The sequence below is a fragment of the Panulirus ornatus genome, chromosome 20 (assembly GCF_036320965.1).
Source record: "Panulirus ornatus isolate Po-2019 chromosome 20, ASM3632096v1, whole genome shotgun sequence".
In the NCBI taxonomy this organism is placed as follows: Eukaryota; Metazoa; Arthropoda; class Malacostraca; order Decapoda; family Palinuridae; genus Panulirus; species Panulirus ornatus.
In genome coordinates this window covers 38,035,129-38,058,224 of record NC_092243.1, presented here as the reverse complement: position 1 = coordinate 38,058,224, position 23,096 = coordinate 38,035,129, and the positions used below count along the sequence as shown (strand labels likewise).

At 41.1% G+C, this 23,096-nt stretch overlaps 1 protein-coding gene across 21 annotated transcripts in view; it reads right to left on the bottom strand.

Annotated features, from left to right (window-relative positions):
• Positions 1-23,096, bottom strand: part of LOC139755950 (uncharacterized) — a 1,365,710-nt gene that overhangs the window by 679,746 nt on the left and 662,868 nt on the right. For 4 of the 21 annotated variants that reach the window (XM_071674742.1, XM_071674757.1, XM_071674758.1 and 1 more), the window contains exon 1: positions 10,387-10,520. The exons of 15 other annotated variants lie outside the window; for them this stretch is intronic. Coding sequence is in view for 1 of the 6 variants with exons in the window: in XM_071674740.1 (XP_071530841.1) it covers positions 10,170-10,177 (8 nt within the window). In the remaining 5 variants the exon portion in view is untranslated. Of the gene's footprint in view, positions 1-9,872; positions 10,072-10,169; positions 10,191-10,386; positions 10,521-23,096 lie in introns of those variants that run through there. 2 more of the 21 variants (XM_071674740.1, XM_071674743.1) reach the window with 2 other exon arrangements.

The window sequence follows — 23,096 nt, the reverse complement described above, 5'->3', positions numbered from 1 at the left end:
ATATACTCTTTGTCAATGTTTCCTAACTCATTCTCTCCATGTGACCAAACCATTTCAATACTCCCTCTTCTGCTCTCTCAACCATACTCTTTTTATTACCACACATCTCTCTTACCCTTTCATTACTTACTCAATCAAACCACCATCTCATTTCCAACACATCCACCCTCCTCCACACAATCCTATCTATAGCCCATGCCTTACAACCATATAACATTGTTGGAACCACTGTTCCTTCAAACATACCCATTTTTGCTCTCCTAGATAACATTCTGGCCTTTCACACATTCTTCAACGCTCCCAGAACCTTCACCCCATCTCCCACCCTGTGACTCACTTCCGCTTCCATGGTTCCATCCGCTGCCAAATCTACTCCCAGATATCTAAAACACTTCACCTCCTTAAGTTTCTCTCATTCAGACTTACCTTCCAGTTGATTTGTCCCTCAACCCTACTGAACCTAATAACCTTGCTCTTATTCACATTTACTCTCAGCTTTCTTCTTTCACACACTTTACCAAACTCAGTCACCAACTTCTACAGTTTCTCACCCAAATCAGCCACCAGCATTATAGCATCAGCGAACAACAATTGATTCATTTCCTAAGCCCTCTCATCCACAACAGACTGCATACTTGCCTCTCTCTCCAAAGCTCTTGCATTTACCTCCCTAACAACCCCACCCATTAACAAATTAAACAACCATGGAGACATCATGCACGCCTGCTGCAAGCCGACATTCACTAAGAACCAATCACTTTCCTCTCTTCCTATTCATACAAATCCCTTATATCCCCGATAAAAACTTTTCACTGCTTGTAGCAACTTACCTCCCATACCATATACTCTTAATACCTTCCACAGAGCATCTCTATCAACTCATCATATTCCTTCTCTAGATCCATAAATGCTACATACAAATCCATTTGTTTTTCTAAGTATTTCTCACATACATTCTTCAAAGCAAACACCTGATCCACACATCCTCTACCACTTCTGAAACCACACTGCTCTTCCCCAATCTGATGATCTGTACATGCCTTCAACCTCTCAATCAATACCCTCCCATATAATTTCCCAGGAATACTTAACAAACTTATACCTCTGTAATTTGAACACTCACCTGTATCCCCTTTGCCTTTGTAAAATGGCACTATGCATGCATTCTGCCAATCCTCAGGCACTTCAACATGAACCATACATACACTGCATATCCTCACTAACCAGTCAACAAGTCACCTTATTTTTTAATAAATTATACTTTAATACAATCCAAATCCGCAGACATGCCAGCTTTTGTCTTCCGCAAAATTTTCACTACCCCTGCTCTGTTTATAAACCATTTTTCCTGACCCTCTCACTTTGCAAACCACCTCGACCAAAATATCCTATATCTGCCACTATCATCAAACACATTCAACAAACCTTCAAAATACTCACTCCATCACCTTCTCACTTCACCACTACTTGTTATTACCTCCCCATTAGCCCCCTTCACCGATGTTCCCATTTGTTCTCTTGTCTTACGCACTTTATTTACCTCCTCCCAAAACATCTTTTTATTCTCCCTAAAACTTAACAATACTCTCTCACCCCAACTCTCGTTTGCCCTCTTTTTCACCTTTCTCTTGACCTCCTGCCTCTCTTTTATACATCTCCTCTCTCACCCCAACTCTCGTTTGCCCTCTTTTTCACCTTTCTCTTGACCTCCTGCCTCTCTTTTATACATCTCCCAATCATCTGCAATAATTCCCAGCAAGTATCAACCAAATGCCTCTCTCTTCTCTTTCTCTAACAATCTTACTTCTTCATCCCACCACTCACTACCCTTTCTAATCTGCCCACCTCCCACCTTTCTTATGCAACAGACATCTTTTGTACAAGCCATCACTGCTTCCCTAAGTAAATCCCATTCCTCCCCCACTCCCCTTACATCATTTGCTCTCATCTTTTTCCATTCTGCACTCAATCTCTGCTGGTACTTCCTCACACAAGTCTCCTTTCCAAGCTCACTTATTCTCACCACTCTCTTCACCCTAACATTCTCTCTTCTTTTCTGAAAACCTCTACAAATCTTCACCTTCAAAAGATAATGATCAAACATCCTTCCAGTTGCCCCTCTCAGCACATTAACATCCAAAAACCTCTTTTTCATGCACCTATCAATCAACACGTAATCCAATAACGCTCTCTGGCCATCTCTTCTACTTACATATGTACACTTAAGTATACCTCTCTTTTTAAACCAGGTATTCCCAATCACCAGGATAGCTAGGTAGTATGTTTGAGGAAAGGATCCTGAATGTTTTGGCTCTGAGTGAAACGAAACTCAATGGTTAAGGGGAAGAGTGGTTTGGGAATGTCTTGGGAGTAAAGTCAGGGTTTAATGAGAGGACAAGAGCAAAGGAAGGCGTAGCACTACTGAAGCAGGATTTGTGGGAGTATGTAATACAGTGTAAGGAAGTAAACTATATTGATATGGGTAAAACTGAAAGTGGATGGAGAGAGATGGGTTATTATTCATGCCTATGCACCTGGTCATGAGAGGAAAGATCATGAGAGAAAAGTGTTTTGGGAACAGCTGAGTGAGGGTGTTAGCAGCTTTGATGCTTGAAACTGGGTTATGGTGATGGGTGATTTGAATGCAAAATTGAGTAATGTGGCAGTTGAGGGCATAATTGGTGGTGTACATGGGGTGTTCAGTGTTGTAAATGGAAATGGTGAATAGCTTGTAGATCTGTGTGCTGAAAAAGGACTGATGATTGGAAATGTCTGGTTTAAAAAGAGAGACATACATAAGTATATGTATGTAAGTAGGATATATATATATCCCTGGGGATAATGAAGAAAGAAAACTTCCCATGTATTCCACGTATTTTTTTATTTTGCTTTGTCGCTGTCTCCCGCATTAGCGAGGTAGCGCAAGGAAACAAACGAAAGAATGGCCCAACCCACCCACATACATATGTATATACATACATGTCCACACACGCAAATATACATACCTATACATCTCAATGTACACATATATATACACACACAGACATATACATATATACACATGTACATAATTCATAGTCTGCCTTTATCCATTCCCATCGCCAACTTGCCACACATGGAATAACAACCCCCTCCCCCCTCATATGTGCAAGGTAGCGCTAGGAAAAGACAACAAAGGCCACATTCATTCACACTCAGTCTCTAGCTGTCATGTAATAATACACCGAAACCACAGCTCCCTTTCCACATACAGGCCCCACACAACTTTCCATGGTTTACCCCACACGCTTCACATGCCCTGGTTCAATCCACTGACAGCATGTCGACCACAGAAAACCATATCGTTCCAATTCACCCTATTCCTTGCGTGCCTTTCACCCTCCTGCATGTTCAGGCCCCGATCACTCAAAATCTTTTTCACTCCATCTTTCCACCTAAAATTTGGTCTCAAACTTCTCGTTCTCTCCACCTCTGACACATATATCCTCTTGGTCAATCTTTCCTCACTCATTCTCTCCATGTGACCAAATCATTTCAAAACACCCTCTTCTGCTCTCTCAACCATACTCTTTTTATTTCCACACATCTCTCTTACCCTTACATTACTTATTCGATCAAACCACCTCACACCACATACTGTCCTCAAACATCTCATTTCCAGCACATCCACCCTCCTGCGCACAACTCTATCCATAGCCCATGCCTCGCAACCAAACAACATTGTTGGAACCACTATTCCTTCAAACATACCCATTTTTGCTTTCCGAGATAATGTTCTCAACTTCCAAACATTCTTCAAGGCCCCCAGAATTTTCGCCCCTCCCCCACCCTATGATTCACTTCCGCTTCCATGGTTCCATCCGCTACCAATCCACTCCCAGATATCTAAAACACTTTACTTCCTCCAGTTTTTCTCCATTCAAACTTACCTCTCAATTGACTTGACCCTCATCCCTACTGTACCTAATAACCTTGCTCTTATTCACATTTACTCTTAACTTTCTTCTTTCACACACTTTACCAAACTCAGTCACCAGCTTCTGCAATTTCTCACATGAATCAGCCACCAGTGCTGTATCATCAGCGAACAACAACTGACTCACTTCTCAAGCTCTTTCATCCACAACAGACTGCATACTTGCCCCTCTTTCCAAAACTCTTGCATTCACCTCCCTAAAAACCCCATCCATACACAAATTAAACAGCCATGGAGACATCACACACACCTGCCGCAAAACTACATTCACTGAGAATCAATCACTTTCCTCTCTTCCTACACGTACACATGCCTTACATCCTCGATAAAAACTTTTCATTGCTTCTAACAACTTGCCTCCCAAACCATATATTCTTAACTTCCACAGAGCATCTCTATCAAATCTGTCATATGCCTTCTCCAGATCCATAAATGCTACATACAAACCCATTTGCTTTTCTAAGTATTTCTCACATACATTCTTCAAAGCAAACACTTGATCCACACACCCCATTCCTCCCACACTCCCCTTACCTCCTTTGTTCTCACCTTTTTCCATTCTGTACTCAATCTCTCCTGATACTTCCTCACAAAAGTCTCCTTCCCAAGCTCACTTACTCTCACAACTCTCTTCACCCCAACATTCTCTCTTCTTTTCTGAAAACCCCTACAAATCTTCACCTTCGCCTCCACAAGATTAGACATCAATCCAGTTGCACCTCTCAGCACATTAACATCCACAAGTCTCTCTTTCGCGCGCCTATCAATTAACAAATAATTCAATAACGCTCTCTGGCCATCTCTCCAACTTACACACTTATACTTTTTTTCACCTCTTGCACCTTTTTTTTCACCTCTTGCACCTTTCTCTTGACCTCCTGTCTCTTTCTTTTATATATCTCCCACTCAATTGCATTTTTTCCCTGCAAAAATCGTCCAAATGCCTCTCTCTCCTCTTTCACTAATACTCTTACTTCTTATCGAGGATGTAAGGCATGTGTACGTGTAGGAAGAGAGGAAAGTGATTGGTTCTCAGTGAATGTAGGTTTGCGGCAGGGGTGTGTGATGTCTCCATGGTTGTTTAATTTGTTTATGGATGGGGTTGTTAGGGAGGTAAATGCAAGAGTTTTGGAAAGAGGGGCAAGTATGAAGTCTGTTGGGGATGAGAGAGCTTGGGAAGTGAGTCAGTTGTTGTTCGCTGATGATACAGCGCTGGTGGCTGATTCATGTGAGAAACTGCAGAAGCTGGTGACTGAGTTTGGTAAAGTGTGTGGAAGAAGAAAGTTAAGAGTAAATGTGAATAAGAGCAAGGTTATTAGGTACAGTAGGGTTGAGGGTCAAGTCAATTGGGAGGCGAGTTTGAATGGAGAAAAACTGGAGGAAGTGAAGTGTTTTAGATATCTGGAAGTGGATCTGGCAGCGGATGGAACCATGGAAGCGGAAGTGGATCATAGGGTGGGGGAGGGGGCGAAAATTGTGGGGGCCTTGAAGAATGTGTGGAAGTCGAGAACATTATCTCGGAAAGCAAAAATGGGTATGTTTGAAGGAATAGTGGTTCCAACAATGTTGTATGGTTGCGAGGCGTGGGCTATGGATAGAGTTGTGCGCAGGAGGATGGATGTGCTGGAAATGAGATGTTTGAGGACAATGTGTGGTGTGAGGTGGTTTGATCGAGTGAGTAACGCAAGGGTAAGAGAGATGTGTGGAAATAAAAAGAGCGTGGTTGAGAGAGCAGAAGAGGGTGTTTTGAAGTGGTTTGGGCACATGGAGAGAATGAGTGAGGAAAGATTGACAAAGAGGATATATGTGTCGGAGATGGAGGGAACGAGGAGAAGAGGGAGACCAAATTGGAGGTGGAAAGATGGAGTGAAAAAGATTTTGTGTGATCGGGGCCTGAACATGCAGGAGGGTGAAAGGAGGGCAAGGAATAGAGTGAATTGGAGCGATGTGGTATACCGGGGTGTGGTAGAGAGATGAAGAGGGTGTTTTGAAATGGTTTGGTCACATGGAGAGAATGAGTGAGGATAGATTGAACAAGAGGATATACGTGTCAGAGGTGGAGGGAATGAGAAGTGGGAGACCAAACTGGAGGTGGAAAAATGGAGTGAAAAAGATTTTGAGTGATCGGGGCCTGAACATGCAGGAGGGTGAAAGGCGTGCAAGGAATACAGTGAATTGGAACGATGTGGTATACCGGGGTCGACGTGCTGTCAATGGATTGAACCAGGGCATGTGAAGCGTCTGGGGTAAACCATGGAAAGTTCTGTGGGGCCTGGATGTGGAAAGGGAGCTGTGCTTTTGGTGCATTATTACATGACAGCTAGAGACTGAATGTGAACGAATGGGGCCTTTGTTGTCTTTTCCTAGCACTACCTCGCACACATGAGGGGGGAGGGGGATGTTATTCCATGCGTGGCAAGGTGGCAATGGGAATAAATAAAGGCAGACAGTATGAATTATGTACATGTGTATATATGTATATGTCTGTGTGTATACATATGTATATGTTGAGATGTATAGGTATGTATATTTGCGTGTGTGGACGTGTATATATACATATATATATATATATATATATATATATATATATATATATATATATATATATATAAATATATATATATATATATATATATATATATATATATATATATATATGTGTATGTGGGTGGGTTGGGCCATTCTTTCGTCTGTTTCCTTGCGCTACCTCGCTAACGCGTGAGACAGCGACAAAGCAAACTATATAATAAATAATACATATATAATGATACATCAATATATATATATCATAATGACACAACATACATCTTCAGAATCAATGTAGACATATACAATAAGGAAGAGTTTATGCTATTATAAAGAAAAGAAAGTACATCAAAATTAAGTACATGAGATGAAATATCAACTCCAGACTGAGAAGGACTTACTGCTATCTTAGAAACTTGCTTCTAACATGAGTCTGATATTTATCCTGGGGTAATTTGAGGCCTGTATTAATTTTCTCTTGTGTGTTTTACCATTCTTATACAGGGTGTATCTCTCCAATCTGGAAACCTTGGGACTTGGCCATAGCTGTACCAAAGAAAATGCCGGAAAACAGAAATTGACCACAAAGGGAAACCCCATGTAAAAAGAAATAATTTCCTGTTTTAAGTCCATTGTTCCAGTCCTGCAATTAATTCTCTCGTCATCTGATGCATTTATTCAAAGAAATTCTTTCTTTCACTCTCCTCATTTTCCTCTGCACTTTTTTCTTGATCTTGTTTCTTCTCACCTTGTTGAACAGTCCCTACGATTTCTTGATTACTTGGTAAATAAACATCAGGCTTATCATTATCAATGTTCACCCATTCCTTTTGGTTTTCCTCTGTAATCTCTTTGGCTAATGCTAACAGCACCACCCTGGTGGCAGATCCACAAACTAATGGAGGCAGATTTAAAATGTACCAGACCATGGAACACCGGATTAGAGAGGTACAACCTGTATAATGTTCTTTCAATTCATATGAGAAAGTTTTTTGCTACATTTTGGTAATGAAGCTGGGAATAAGAAAGCAAACTCATATTTCTTTTTTTAGCTATGATTTTTTTTTCTTTTTAATACCAAACTTTGTTCTACCTGCTCATATGATCACAAACAATTCATATGACATACACTGTGTTCTAGTACATTCAGCAAGTAATCTAGATGACACAAACTGTTATTCCAATATATTTTGGTAAACTTCTGCAGTTTCAGGGAAGTCGAACCACTTCCTAGGAAGCCAATAAAGTCCTCCCCCCAAAACAAAATCAGTTGCTGTACCTAGTTTACACCATGACAAGGATCAAAAACTGACTGTCATGCTGAACATATGAAAGCAACAAAGGGGTTAAGGTGTTGTCATTAATAACCAGAATGAAGATATTACAACTACCTGGAAAGAAAGAAAAACACATCAGTCCTTTTATTCATCCAAGTTTTACACCCAATACTTATAGGGTGTAGAGTAATAGTACCCATATTTAGCTCCTAAAAAAAAATATTCATTAAATTTTGGGCATAAGTCTAGTCAGCTCCACACTGTTGTAAGCTTTGGATATTCAGTGATTTTGTCATGTAGGGCTAAAGTAGTGTCTAGAAAATACATCCTAAGCTAACTTACAAACTTGACCCCCTAGCACTATGTCACAATGTTGGTTCACTTTCCCTCTCCTAAAAGTATTACTTTGGTTTTTGCTCCCAAGAGCTAGCTGCTTGTGTGCCCCCACCACTAGCTAGACCACACAATACTCAGCAAGCTGCTGTGTCACATGATTTTTGGGAGGCCTTTGGCAACTCAAGGGTGGGCCAATTTGATACCTGCCTCTTTCCCTACATGTCGAAGCTTTGGAACTCTCTATCTTCTCATGTCTTTCCCAAATACTATGACTTAGAACATTTCAAAAGAAAGGTCTTTCACATCCTCCAGAATTCATAAATACTTTCCCTTGCCTTTTCTATTTCTGTTTCACAATCATCTCTATACTTCAAGTAAGGCCTGGCCTTGATGTGTACTTCTGTCTGTGACTGGAGCCTTCAACATATAAAAAAGTTATATCAGATTATATGATAGTAGTGAAGGCTATGTATATCATGAAAAATGTGGGTTTCATCATTGTAAAAGTATAAAATACACTTGCAAGAAAATAAAGAGAGCTTGCAAAAACCTCACCTAGTTGCCAAAGTAAGAGTAAAATTATACTAACGTAAAATAAATCTGCTCCTGGGAAAACAAGACCACATGTTTGTTGACATACGGAAGCATATTGGCAGTATTCAACCATGTATGTGAATAGTCAATCAACAAGAATATTGAAAATCAACTTAATCAACTACAACTTAACTGCTAAGGAGGCTAGGTGAGGTTTAAATAGGTTATGATGATTCTTTACAAGTAATGATAAATTATTCAACTTTACATTAATCAACCCTACGTTTTCCTGATATACACTACCCACCTATTATCATTGTCTCACCTAACACCCACATCCATGCTCCTTTGGTGTTACTGTATTCTCCAAATACTACATAAACACTTAAGAACAAATATCACATCATCGTGATGCAATGCCAAATTTGATTATGTTTTGGCAATAATTCCATACTATCAACTTACATATGGTAAAATTGCTCATTTCTTGCATCAAATCAACTATTCTGCAAAGTTATTTATCATAAAATGAATTAAATGGTAACCATACTGGTGTTGACAAACATGAAGTATTAGATAAATACCTTAAGTTTTAGTATATTTCCCTTAAAGGTTATAATCAATGGAAATATTAAATTCAGTATCTAAACTCAGAATACTTCCAAAATTCTAGAGGAATGCAGTAGAGTTGATGAAATACGCCTACAGTACTACAAAAGACCTAGTTGACTCATGAAAGCTGTCTGCATCAACAGTTTGATGCATTTCAGCATGTATCTTTATGAATTTGTTTCACCATCTCCAAATTAATGATGGAATGCCATAGTTCCTGGTTTCTGAGAATTGGGTGTTTTTCAAGAGAAAAATAATTTCTCTCATACAAAAGAACTTCATGTAAGAAAAAAATACCCATGAAAAAAGTGATCTAGGCCTCATCTTACCAAGTGAGAAATAAACTTATGACAGCGCATTACTGAGATAGCATGAAAAGCTACAATGTAGGGTGTTGACTTGTCTTGCCAGATGGTACTTCAGTTTTTGACATAGCAAAAACACCAACTCCTACACCTCTACACTGCTTCACATGTGTGTATGACTTCATTGTAACATTTACTAAGTGGTTTTCAGTGATATTTTGGTCGCGTTCATTGTTACGGAAGATCAGTGAATGCACTAACAATAAAGTTACTTCTGTGGCATGACATGTGAATAACTTTAGATACCTGAATGCAAAGGCAGTAACAGTGCGGGGTTCAGGAACATACGCACAAGCTTATATTAACCATTCTAACGCAGACTTCAAACCATTACGATGTGGACTAATTTTCTTTCTCACTGTCTAATAACATTACAATATGAATGTTAAAATATCATGTAGGGAGAAGCGACCTGGCGTGAGGGGGTCAGTCGCTGTTGCTGCCGCAGTTAACTTGCCGCCCTTGAGCTTTGTCCTCTTCTTCGCAGGCATTACATCTCGCCCGAGTACTGGGTTGTTACAATATATTTGAATGGATACTCACGGCATCATTGTTTAAAAAAAAAAATCAGCAGCCTCGTACTAATCAAGTCCATCCGTGCAGAATAAAATGAATATGAAAAGCAAGGGTAAGTCCCATTATTTGTTTCATTGAAAAGTTCACCGACTCCAATGATTACGAGTCTCTACAAACTCCATGTCACAAGAAGTTAATGTCACATACATACAACACAAAACATGTACATAATAACTGTAGCTACCTGAAAAAAAACAGAATACAATGATGGTGAACGCCACGTCGGCCGGGACGGTGGTACGGTGAACGCTTTGTGTTGTGGTGCGCGGCGCAGCCCTGCCATAAGCCGCCACAACCCACCACCACCACTACTACTACCTCTACAATTACCCCCATATTGTGAGAATATGGTCAGTGTTTAACGTCATTGTTATGCAAACCTTTCTTCATGCAATAACTACTGAACGAAAATGAAAAGTAACTTACTATATGCAATAATATTCCGCGTACTTATAAAGTGTTTGTGGCTTATCTATAGTTACACTACAAGTTTAAAGAGCTAATTATATATATATATATATATATATATATATATATATATATATATATATATATATATATATATATATATATATATATATATATATCTTAGCAATGTAATACATACTATGTCCTTTACATACATGCTTTCTAATCAGATGCGTAATTCGAAAGTTTATCACCGTCAGTCTGAAGAGGTACATGTAATTCTATATAAATAATCTTAACATCTTTGTTTACCTAGACAAAAATTCATGTAGGGGTAACCATTCATGATCAGCGTGAGAGATCTGCTGTTAGCCATATCTATATCGAATTGTATATATCTTCCCTAGTATCTTTCCTTAAAAAAAAGTATTATTACTGTGCAAATATCATTCATAATCATATAACAATGCCACTTTAGACAAGATGGCGATTTCTTCATAAAATACATAAATACCATGTACTTGGCAACAAAGACTGCGCGATTCCACCACTAGCTGGATGTTGCCACTTTTCCATAACGTTGGTGTGCCAGACGTTTGTATGGCAACCATAAATAATGCCATTTATATACACTTTGCTTTACGAAATTTTTGTAAAGTTGTCCGAAGCTACTTATTTAACGTTAATATATATACATGTATAAACGCTGATGATAAAAATAAGAATAAAATGTATGTAAACGGTAAGTTTGCATTTAGTATTCACGCGTATCGAGTGCGCATGAATGATGTTTTGAACAATGTATATTCTTAATTGTATAAAAAAACGAAATTAGATTTTTTTTTCCATATTCGGCTGTGTAGGCGTTTTAAGCCCCTGATATTTATACAACGGTAATATGTCATAGGATAAATGCAAAACAACGTAGCTTTGATCCAATATTGAGAGGGAAAATTTCGATATAGACATCAGTATGTATATTCTAGACAGTGAGATTTAGTTACTAAGTACAGCATGATGAAATACAGAGAATAATGGTCTGCGTGATTCATCAAACTGACTCAGCAGTTATCCTGAATGAATGATACGTTGAGTGAATATATTTCGGCGAAAGAATTCAATAAGTGGATGGGTCGGTTGCGAAGATAAAGTAGGAGGCCGATGCTCCATAGGCAAGGTATCGTTCAGCGGGTGAGCTGGGCAGCAGCTCAACCTGCTCTGCAGACGGGTGATGTGGGAGGCAAGGTGCTCTGTGATGAGGTAGTGTGGAATGGAGGGTGGTGTGTGGCCGAGTTGTGTACAAGCCAGGGTGATGATATGTGGTGTGGTAAGCAGGATGGTGTGTGACGAGGTAGTGTGGTAGGCAGGATGGTATGTGACGAGGTAGTGTGGGAGGCAGGATGGTGTGTGACGAGGTAGTATGGGAAGCAGGATGGTGTATGGCAGGGTAGTGTGGGAGGTAGTATAGTGTGTGGCGAGGAGAGGAAGTACGGGATAAAGGATGGTGTGTGACGAGGTAGTGTGGGCGGCAGGATGGTGTGACGAGGTAGCATAGGAGGCAGGATGGTGTGTGGCGGGGTAGTGTAGGAGATAGGATAGTGTATGGCGAGGAAGTATGGGATAAAAGGATGGTGCGACGAGGTACTATGGGAGGCAGGATGGTGTATGACGGGGTAGTATGGGAGGTAGGATTGTGTGTTGTGAGGCAGTGAGGGATAAAGGATGGTGTGTGATAAGGTAGTGTGGGAGGCAGGATGGTGTGTGACGAGTTGATATAGGAGGCAGGATGGTGTGTGGCGGGGTAATGTGAGTGGTGGGGTAGTGTGTCGCGAGGCAATACAGGATGAAGGATGGTGTGTGTCGAGGTAGTATGGGAGGGAGAACAGGGTGTTTCAGGGTTGTGAGAATAAGTGTGGTGTGTGACAAAAGAGTTTGGCAATAAAGTAATATGTGACACGATGGTGATACAGGCAAGATGGGGTGTTTTAGGTGAGTGGTTAGTATGAGGTAGGTAGTCACGTATACAAAATATGGTCGGGTGGTATTATGAATCTTCAAGGGGGGTGGGGAGCGATTTATGAATTCTTAAAGACAATAATGGACACCAAACAAGTGAGGCGCTTCGATAATCTGGTCCGTGCCATAGCTTTCAACATCCTATGCCTCCATAGGTGCATTATTACATGACAGCTAGAGTCTGAGTGTGAACGAATGGGGCCTTTGTTGTCGTTTCGTAGCGCTACCTCGCTCACATGAGGGGGGAGGGGGTTGTTATTCCATGTGTGGCGGGTTGGCGATGGGAATGAATAAAGGCAGACAGTATGAATTATGTACATGTGTATATATGTATATGTCTGTGTGTATATATATGTATACATTGAGATGTATAGGTATGTATATTTGCGTGTGTGGACGTGTATGTATATACATGTGTATGTGGGTGGGTTGGGCCATTCCTTCGTCTGTTTCCTTGCGCTACCTCGCTAACGCGGGAGATATATATATATCATACAAAGCTCCATCAGCCAGGATCGAACATGGGACCCTTTGTGCAAGAGGCAGGCATGCTAACGTTACGCTAGGCTAAGGGACTGTATAATAGGAAACAACTATTCGAAATACTTAATACTCGAATACCCTTCGTCTCACTATGGTGAGCAACGGGGTCTATCGGTTGTTTCCGATCAGAACACATAGCCAGCTGAGAGCGTTTTACCGAACCTGATTGTACAATGCGGAGTTATATGAATACGAATAAAGTGTATATGAACGCGCACCTTCATAGAACATACCGATAGACCCCGTTGCTCACCATAGTGAGACGAAGGGTATTCGAGTACTAAGAATTTCGAATAGTTATTTCCTATTATACAGTCCCTTAGCCTAGCGGTTACATGTCTGCCTCTTGCGCAAGGGGTCCCAGGTACGATCCTGGCTGATGGAGCTTTGTATGTTCTATGAAGGTGCGCGTTCATATACACTTTATTCGTATATATATATATATATACAAGAATGTTCTTCCGCCCACCAGTGATGCTACTACGTTTGTGAATCAAGAACCATTGCAACACAAACCCCGCCGGGAGGTAGAGTGACCCGCAGTGTATCGAGACAGACTTCCCCAGAACTTTTTTAAAGGGGAAGTAAATGTTTATAGTTGTGTTACTGGAGTGATAGTTTTCATACATGGTGCTCTGACAAGAAAATAGTGAAATTGGAAAAAGATGTAGCTTAGACATTGAAGCTTATTCTTTCATTGTAATGTGAACAAAGGGAGATTTTTTTTCAAAGTGATAGAAATGGAAAGCAAAAAGATGTTTTTCATAAATGTACTGGAAAAGTTGAGGTCCAGATAAATTTTTGATCTGTCAAGGCTTTATTATGGCGGATGACCAACTACCTACCCTCATGTATCCAAGATATGGTTGTACTTTGTGTAATGAAGACAAGTGAGAAACATCATAAGCCAATATTCCTGTTTCATGATAAAGTGGACCAGGCAGTATGACACAGTGGTTAAATTGATGAAAACTACTATTGACGTTTGTGTAAATAAATTATACATTTCCCTTTTCCATAGCCAGAGGTTGAACCATTGTGTGACATTCATTTTTCATTTCATTTCAAGCTAGAAGTTTCAGTTTTCTAAATTATTTCTTACATTTTTCATATGTAAATATATATATATATATATATATATATATATATATATATATATATATATATATATAAATTTTTTTTTCTTTTTTTTTCATGCTATTCGCCATTTCCCGCGATAGCGAGGTAGCGTTAAGAACAGAGGAATGGGCCTTTGAGGGAATACCCTCACCTGGCCCCCTTCTCTGTTCCTTTTTTTGGAAAATTAAAAAAAAAAAAAAAAACGAGAGGGGAGGATTTCCAGCCCCCCGCTCCCTTCCCTTTTAGTCGCCTTCTGCGACACGCAGGGAATACGTGGGAAGTATTCTTTCTCCCCTATCCCCAGGGATAATATGTATATATATATATATATATATATATATATATATATATATATATATATATATATATATATATATATTTTTTTTTTTTTTTTTTTTCCAAAAGAGGGAACAGAGAAGGGGGCCAGGTGAGGGTATTCCCTCAGGGGCCCAGTCCTCTGTTCTTAACGCTACCTCGCTATCGCGGGAAATGGCGAATAGTATAAAAAAAAAAAAAAAAAAAATAAATAAAAAAAAAATATATATATATATATATATGTATATATATATATATATATATATATATATATATATATATATATATATATATATATATATATATATATATTTTTTTCATACTATTCGCCATTTCCCGCATTAGCGAGGTAGCGTTAAATACAGAGGACTGGGCCTTTGAGAGAATATCCTCATATGGCCCCCTTCTCTGTTCCTATATATATATATATATATATATATATATATATATATATATATATATATATATGTGTGTGTGTGTGTGTGTGTGTGTGTGTGTGTGTGTGTGTGTGTATATATATGTATATTATCCCTGGGGATAGGGGTGAAAGAATACTTCCCACGTATTCCTCGCGTGTCGTAGAAAGCGACTAGAGGGGACGGGAGCGGGGGGCCGGAAATCCTCCCCTCCTTGTATTAACTTTCTAAAATGGGAAACAGAAGAAGGAGTCACGCGGGGAGTGCTCATCCTCCTCGAAGGCTCAGAGTGGGATGCCTAAATGTGTGTGGATGTAACCAAGATGTGAAAAAAGGAGAGATAGGTAGTATGTTTGAGGAAAGGAACCTGGATGTTTTGGCTCTGAGTGAAACGAAGCTCAAGGGTAAAGGGGAAGAGTGGTTTGGAAATGTCTGGGGAGTGAAGTCAGGGGTTAGTAAGAGGACAAGAGCAAGGGAAGGAGTAGCAATACTCCTGAAACAGGAGTTGTGGGAGTATGTGATAGAATGTAAGAAAGTAAATTCTCGATTAATATGGGTAAAATTGAAAGTTGATGGAGAGAGGTGGGTGATTATTGGTGCATATGCACCTGGGCATGAGAAGAAAGATCATGAGAGGCAAGTGTTTTGGGAGCAGCTAAATGAGTGTGTTAGCGGTTTTGATGCACGAGACCGGGTTATAGTGATGGGTGATTTGAATGCAAAGGTGAGTAATGTGGCAGTTGAGGGAATAATTGGTATGCATGGGGTGTTCAGTGTTGTAAATGGAAATGGTGAAGAGCTTGTAGATTTATGTGCTGAAAAAGGACTGATGATTGGGAATACCTGGTTTAAAAAGCGAGATATACATAAGTATACTTATGTAAGTAGGAGAGATGGCCAGAGAGCGTTATTGGATTACGTGTTAATTGACAGGCGTGCGAAAGAGAGACTTTTGGATGTCAATGTACTGAGAGGTGCAACTGGAGGGATGTCTGATCATTATCTTGTGGAGGCTAAGGTGAAGATTTGTATGGGTTTTCAGAAAAGAAGAGTGAATGTTGGGGTGAAGAAGGTGGTGAGAGTAAGTGAGCTTGGGAAGGAGACCTGTGTGAAGAAGTATCAGGAGAGACTGTGTACAGAATGGAAAAAGGTGAGAACAATGGAAGTAAGGGGAGTGGGGGAGGAATGGGATGTATTTAGGGAATCAGTGATGGATTGTGCAAAAGATGCTTGTGGCATGAGAAGAGTGGGAGGTGGGCTGTTTAGAAAGGGTAGTGAGTGGTGGGATGAAGAAGTAAGAGTATTAGTGAAAGAGAAGAGAGAGGCATTTGGACGATTTTTGCAGGGAAAAAATGCAATTGAGTGGGAGAAGTATAAAAGAAAGAGACAGGAGGTCAAGAGAAAGGTGCAAGAGGTGAAAAAAAGGGCAAATGAGAGTTGGGGTGAGAGACTATCAGTAAATTTTAGGGAGAATAAAAAGATGTTCTGGAAGGAGGTAAATAGGGTGCGTAAGACAAGGGAGCAAATGGGAACTTCAGTGAAGGGCGTAAATGGGGAGGTGATAACAAGTAGTGGTGATGTGAGAAGGAGATGGAATGAGTATTTTGAAGGTTTGTTGAATGTGTCTGATGACAGAGTGGCAGATATAGGATGTTTGGGTCGAGGTGGTGTGCAAAGTGAGAGGGTTAGGGAAAATGATTTGGTAAACAGAGAAGAGGTAGTAAAAGCTTTGCGGAAGATGAAAGCCGGCAAGGCAGCAGGTTTGGATGGTATTGCAGTGGAATTTATTAAAAAAGGGGGTGACTGTATTGTTGACTGGTTGGTAAGGTTATTTAATGTATGTATGACTCATGGTGAGGTGCCTGAGGATTGGCGGAATGCGTGCATAGTGCCATTGTACAAAGGCAAAGGGGATAAGAGTGAGTGCTCAAATTACAGAGGTATAAGTTTGTTGAGTATTCCTGGTAAATTATATGGGAGAGTATTGATTGAGAGGGTGAAGGCATGTACAGAGCATCAGATTGGGGAAGAGCAGTGTGGTTTCAGAAGTGGTAGAGGATGTGTGGATCAGGTGTTTGCTTTGAAGAATGTATGTGAGAAATACTTAGAAAAGCAAATGGATTTGTATGTAGCATTTATGGATCTGGAGAAGGCATATGATAGAGTTGATAGAGATGCTCTGTGGAAGGTATTAAGAATATATGGTGTGGGAGGCAAGTTGTTAGAAGCAGTGAAAAGTTTTTATCGAGGATGTAAGGCATGTGTACGTGTAGGAAGAGAGGAAAGTGATTGGTTCTCAGTGAATGTAGGTTTGCGGCAGGGGTGTGTGATGTCTCCATGGTTGTTTAATTTGTTTATGGATGGGGTTGTTAGGGAGGTAAATGCAAGAGTCTTGGAAAGAGGGGCAAGTATGAAGTCTGTTGGGGATGAGAGAGCTTGGGAAGTGAGTCAGTTGTTGTTCGCTGATGATACAGCGCTGGTGGCGGATTCATGTGAGAAACTGCAGAAGCTGGTGACGGAGTTTGGTAAAGTGTGTGGAAGAAGAAAGTTAAGAGTAAATGTGAATAAGAGCAAGGTTATTAGGTACAGTAGGGTTGAGGGTCAAGTCAATTGGGAGGTGAGTTTGAATGGAGAAAAACTGGAGGAAGTGAAGTGTTTTAGATATCTGGGAGTGGATCTGTCAGCGGATGGAACCATGGAAGCGGAAGTGGATCATAGGGTGGGGGAGGGGGCGAAAATTTTGGGAGCCTTGAAAAATGTGTGGAAGTCGAGAACATTATCCCGGAAAGCAAAAATGGGTATGTTTGAAGGAATAGTAGTTCCAACAATGTTGTATGGTTGCGAGGCGTGGGCTATGGATAGAGTTGTGCGCAGGAGGATGGATGTGCTGGAAATGAGATGTTTGAGGACAATGTGTGGTGTGAGGTGGTTTGATCGAGTAAGTAACGTAAGGGTAAGAGAGATGTGTGGAAATAAAAAGAGCGTGGTTGAGAGAGCAGAAGAGGGTGTTTTGAAATGGTTTGGGCACATGGAGAGAATGAGTGAGGAAAGATTGACCAAGAGGATATATGTGTCGGAGGTGGAGGGAACGAGGAGAAGAGGGAGACCAAATTGGAGGTGGAAAGATGGAGTGAAAAGGATTTTGTGTGATCGGGGCCTGAACATGCAGGAGGGTGAAAGGAGGGCAAGGAATAGAGTGAATTGGAGCGATGTGGTATACAGGGGTTGACGTGCTGTCAGTGGATTGAATCAAGGCATGTGAAGCGTCCGGGGTAAACCATGGAAAGCTGTGTAGGTATGTATATTTGCGTGTGTGGACGTGTGTATATACATGTGTATGGGGGTGGGTTGGGCCATTTCTTTCGTCTGTTTCCTTGCGCTACCTCGCAAACGCGGGAGACAGCGACAAAGTATAAAAAAAAAAAAGAAAAAAAAGAAAAATATATATATATATATATATATGGGGTTGTTAGGGAGGTGAATGCAAGAGTTTTGGAAAGAGGGGCTAGTATGAAGTCTGTTGGGGATGAGAGAGCTTGGGAAGTGAGTCAGTTGTTGTTCGCTGATGATACAGCGCTGGTGGCTGATTCATGTGAGAAACTGCAGAAGCTGGTGACTGAGTTTGGTAAAGTGTGTGAAAGAAGAAAGTTAAGAGTAAATGTGAATAAGAGCAAGGTTATTAGGTACAGTAGGGTTGAGGGTCAATTCAATTGGGAGGTGAGTTTGAATGGAGAAAAACTGGAGGAAGTTAAGTGTTTTAGATATCTGGGAGTGGATATGGCAGCGGATGGAACCATGGAAGCGGAAGTGGATCATAGGGTGGGGGAGGGGGCGAAAATTCTGGGAGCCTTGAAGAATGTGTGGAAGTCGAGAACTTTATCTCGGAAAGCAAAAATGGGTATGTTTGAAGGAATAGTGGTTCCAACAATGTTGTATGGTTGCGAGGCGTGGACTATGGATAGAGTTGTGCGCAGGAGGATGGATGTGCTGGAAATGAGATGTTTGAGGACAATGTGTGGTGTGAGGTGGTTTGATCGAGTAAGTAACGTAAGGGTAAGAGAGATGTGTGGAAATAAAAAGAGCGTGGTTGAGAGAGCAGAAGAGGGTGTTTTGAAATGGTTTGGTCACATGGAGAGAATGAGTGAGGAAAGATTGACCAAGAGGATATATGTGTCGGAGGTGGAGGGAACGAGGAGAAGAGGGAGACCAAATTGGAGGTGGAAAGATGGAGTGAAAAAGATTTTGTGTGATCGGGGCCTGAACATGCAGGAGGGTGAAAGGAGGGCAAACAATAGAGTGAATTGGAGCGATGTGGTATACCGGGGTTGACGTGCTGTCAGTGGATTGAATCAAGGCATGTGTATGGGGGTGGGTTGGGCCATTTCTTTCGTCTGTTTCCTTGCGCTACCTCGCAAACGCGGGAGACAGCGACAAAGCAAAAAAAAAAAAAAAAAAAAAAAAAATATATATATATATATATATATATATATATATATATATATATATATATATATATATATATATATATATATATATTATCCCTGGGGATAGGGGTGAAAGAATACTTCCCACGCATTCCTCGCGTGTCGTAGAGGGCGACTAGAGGGGACGGGGGCGGGGGGCCAGAAATCCTCCCCTCCTTGTATTTTTAACTTTCTAAAATGGGAAACAGAAGAAGGAGTCACGCAGGGAGTGCTCATCCTCCTCGAAGGCTCAGACTGGGGTGTCTAAATGTATGTGGATTTAACCAGGATGTGAAAAAAGGAGAGATAGGTAGTATGTTTGAGGAAAGGAACCTGGATGTTTTGGCTCTGAGTGAAACGAAGCTCAAGGGTAAAGGGGAAGAGTGGTTTGGGAATGTCTTGGGAGTAAAGTCAGGGGTTAGTGAGAGGACAAGGGCAAGGGAAGGAGTAGCAGTACTCCTGAAACAGGAGTTATGGGAGTATGTGATAGAATGTAAGAAAGTAAATTCTCGGTTAATATGGGTAAAACTGAAAGTTGATGGAGAGAGATGGGTGATTATTGGTGCATATGCACCTGGGCATGAGAAGAAAGATCATGAGAGGCAAGTGTTTTGGGAGCAGCTGAATGAGTGTGTTAGTGGTTTTGATGCACGAGACCGGGTTATAGTGATGGGTGATTTGAATGCAAAGGTGAGTAATGTGGCAGTTGAGGGAATAATTGGTATACATGGGGTGTTCAGTGTTGTAAATGGAAATGGTGAAGAGCTTGTAGATTTATGTGCTGAAAAAGGACTGGTGACTGGGAATACCTGGTTTAAAAAGCGAGATATACATAAGTATACGTATGTAAGTAGGAAAGATGGCCAGAGAGCGTTATTGGATTACGTGTTAATTGACAGGCGCGCGAAAGAGAGACTTTTGGATGTTAATGTGCTGAGAGGTGCAACTGGAGGGATGTCTGATCATTATCTTGTGGAGGCTAAGGTGAAGATTTGTATGGGTTTTCAGAAAAGAAGAGTGAGTGTTGGGGTCAAGAGGGTGGTGAGAGTAAGTGAGCTTGGGAAGGAGACTTGTGTGAGGAAGTACCAGGAGAGACTGAGTGCAGAATGGAAAAAGGTGAGAACAATGGAAGTAAGTGGAGTGGGGGAGGAATGGGATGTATTTAGGGAATCAGTGATGGATTGCGCAAAAGATGCTTGTGGCATGAGAAGAGTGGGAGGTGGGTTGATTAGAAAGGGTAGTGAGTGGTGGGATGAAGATGTAAGATTATTAGTGAAAGAGAAGAGAGAGGCATTTGGACGATTTTTGCAGGGAAAAAATGCAATTGAGTGGGAGATGTATAAAAGAAAGAGACAGGAGGTCAAGATAAAGGTGCAAGAGGTGAAAAAGAGGGCAAATGAGAGTTGGGGTGAGAGAGTATCATTAAATTTTAGGGAGAATAAAAAGATGTTCTGGAAGGAGGTAAATAAAGTGCGTAAGACAAGGGAGCAAATGGGAATTTCAGTGAAAGGCGCAAATGGGAAGGTGATAACAAGTAATGGTGATGTGAGAAGGAGATGGAGTGAGTATTTTGAAGGTTTGTTGAATGTGTTTGATGATAGAGTGGCAGATATAGGGTGTTTTGATCGAGGTGGTGTGCAAAGTGAGAGGGTTAGGGAAAATGATTTGGTAAACAGAGAAGAGGTAGTAAAAGCTTTGCGGAAGATGAAAGCCGGCAAGGCAGCAGGTTTGGATGGTATTGCAGTGGAATTTATCAAAAAAGGGGGTGACTGTATTGTTGACTGGTTGGTAAGGTTATTTAATGTATGTATGACTCATGGTGACGTGCCTGAGGATTGGCGGAATGCGTGCATAGTGCCATTGTACAAAGGCAAAGGGGATAAGAGTGAGTGCTCAAATTACAGAGGTATAAGTCTGTTGAGTATTCCTGGTAAATTATATGGAAGGTATTGATTGAGAGGGTGAAGCCATGTACAGAGCATCAGATTGGGGAAGAGCAGTGTGGTTTCAAAAGTGGTAGAGGATGTGTGGATCAGGTGTTTGCTTTGAAGAATGTATGTGAGAAATACTTAGAAAAGCAAATGGATTGGTATGTAGCATTTATGGATCTGGAGAAGGCATATGATAGATTTGATAGAGATGCTCTGTGGAAGGTATGAAGAATATATGGTGTGGGAGGCAAGTTGTTAGAAGCAGTGAAAAGTTTTTATCGAGGATGTAAGGCATGTGTACGTGTAGGAAGAGAGGAAAGTGATTGGTTCTCAGTGAATGTAGGTTTGCGGCAGGGGTGTGTGATGTCTCCATGGTTGTTTAATTTGTTTATGGATGGGGTTGTTAGGGAGGTGAATGCAAGAGTTTTGGAAAGAGGGGCAAGTATGAAGTCTGTTGGGGATGAGAGAGCTTGGGAAGTGAGTCAGTTGTTGTTCGCTGATGATACAGCGCTGGTGGCTGATTCATGTGAGAAACTGCAGAAGCTGGTGACTGAGTTTGGTAAAGTGTGTGAAAGAAGAAGGTTAAGAGTAAATGTGAATAAGAGCAAGGTTATTAGGTACAGTAGGGTTGAGGGTCAAGCCAATTGGGAGGTAAGTTTGAATGGAGAAAAACTGGAGGAAGTTAAGTGTTTTAGATATCTGAGAGTGGATCTGGCAGCGGATGGAACCATGCAAGCGGAAGTGAATCATAGGGTGGGGGAGGGGGCGAAAATCCTGGGAGCCTTGAAGAATGTGTGGAAATCGAGAACATTATCTCGGAAAGCAAAAATGGGTATGTTTGAAGGAATAGTGGTTCCAACAATGTTGTATGGTTGCGAGGCGTGGGCTATGGATAGATTTGTGCGCAGGAGGGTGGATGTGCTGGAAATGAGATGTTTGAGGACAATGTGTGGTGTGAGGTGGTTTGATCGAGTAAGTAATGTAAGGGTAAGAGAGATGTGTGGAAATAAAAAGAGCGTGGTTGAGAGAGCAGAAGAGGGTGTTTTGAAATGGTTTGGGCACATGGAGAGAATGAGTGAGGAAAGATTGACCAAGAGGATATATGTGTCGGAGGTGGAGGGAACGAGGAGAAGTGGGAGACCAAATTGGAGGTGGAAAGATGGAGTGAAAAAGATTTTGTGTGATCGGGGCCTGAACATGCAGGAGGGTGAAAGGAGGGCAAGGAATAGAGTGAATTGGATCGATGTGGTATACAGGGGTTGACGTGCTGTCAGTGGATTGAATCAGGGCATGTGAAGCGTCTGGGGTAAACCATGGAAAGTTGTGTGGGGCCTGGATGTGGAAAGGGAGCTGTGCTTTCGGGCATTATTGCATGACAACTAGAGACTGAGTGTGAACGAATGGGGCCTTTGTTGTCTTTTCCTAATGCTACCTCGCACACATGAGGGGGGAGGGGGATGGTATTCCATGTGTGGCGAGGTGGCGATGGGAATGAATAAAGGCAGACAGTGTGAATTGTGTGCATGGGTATATATGTATATGTCTGTGTGTGTACATATATGTGTACATTGAGATGTATAGGTATGTATATTTGGTGTGTGGACGTGTATGTATATACATTGTGTATGGGGGTGGGTTGGGTCATTTCTTTCGTCTGTTTCCTTGCGCTACCTCGCAAACACG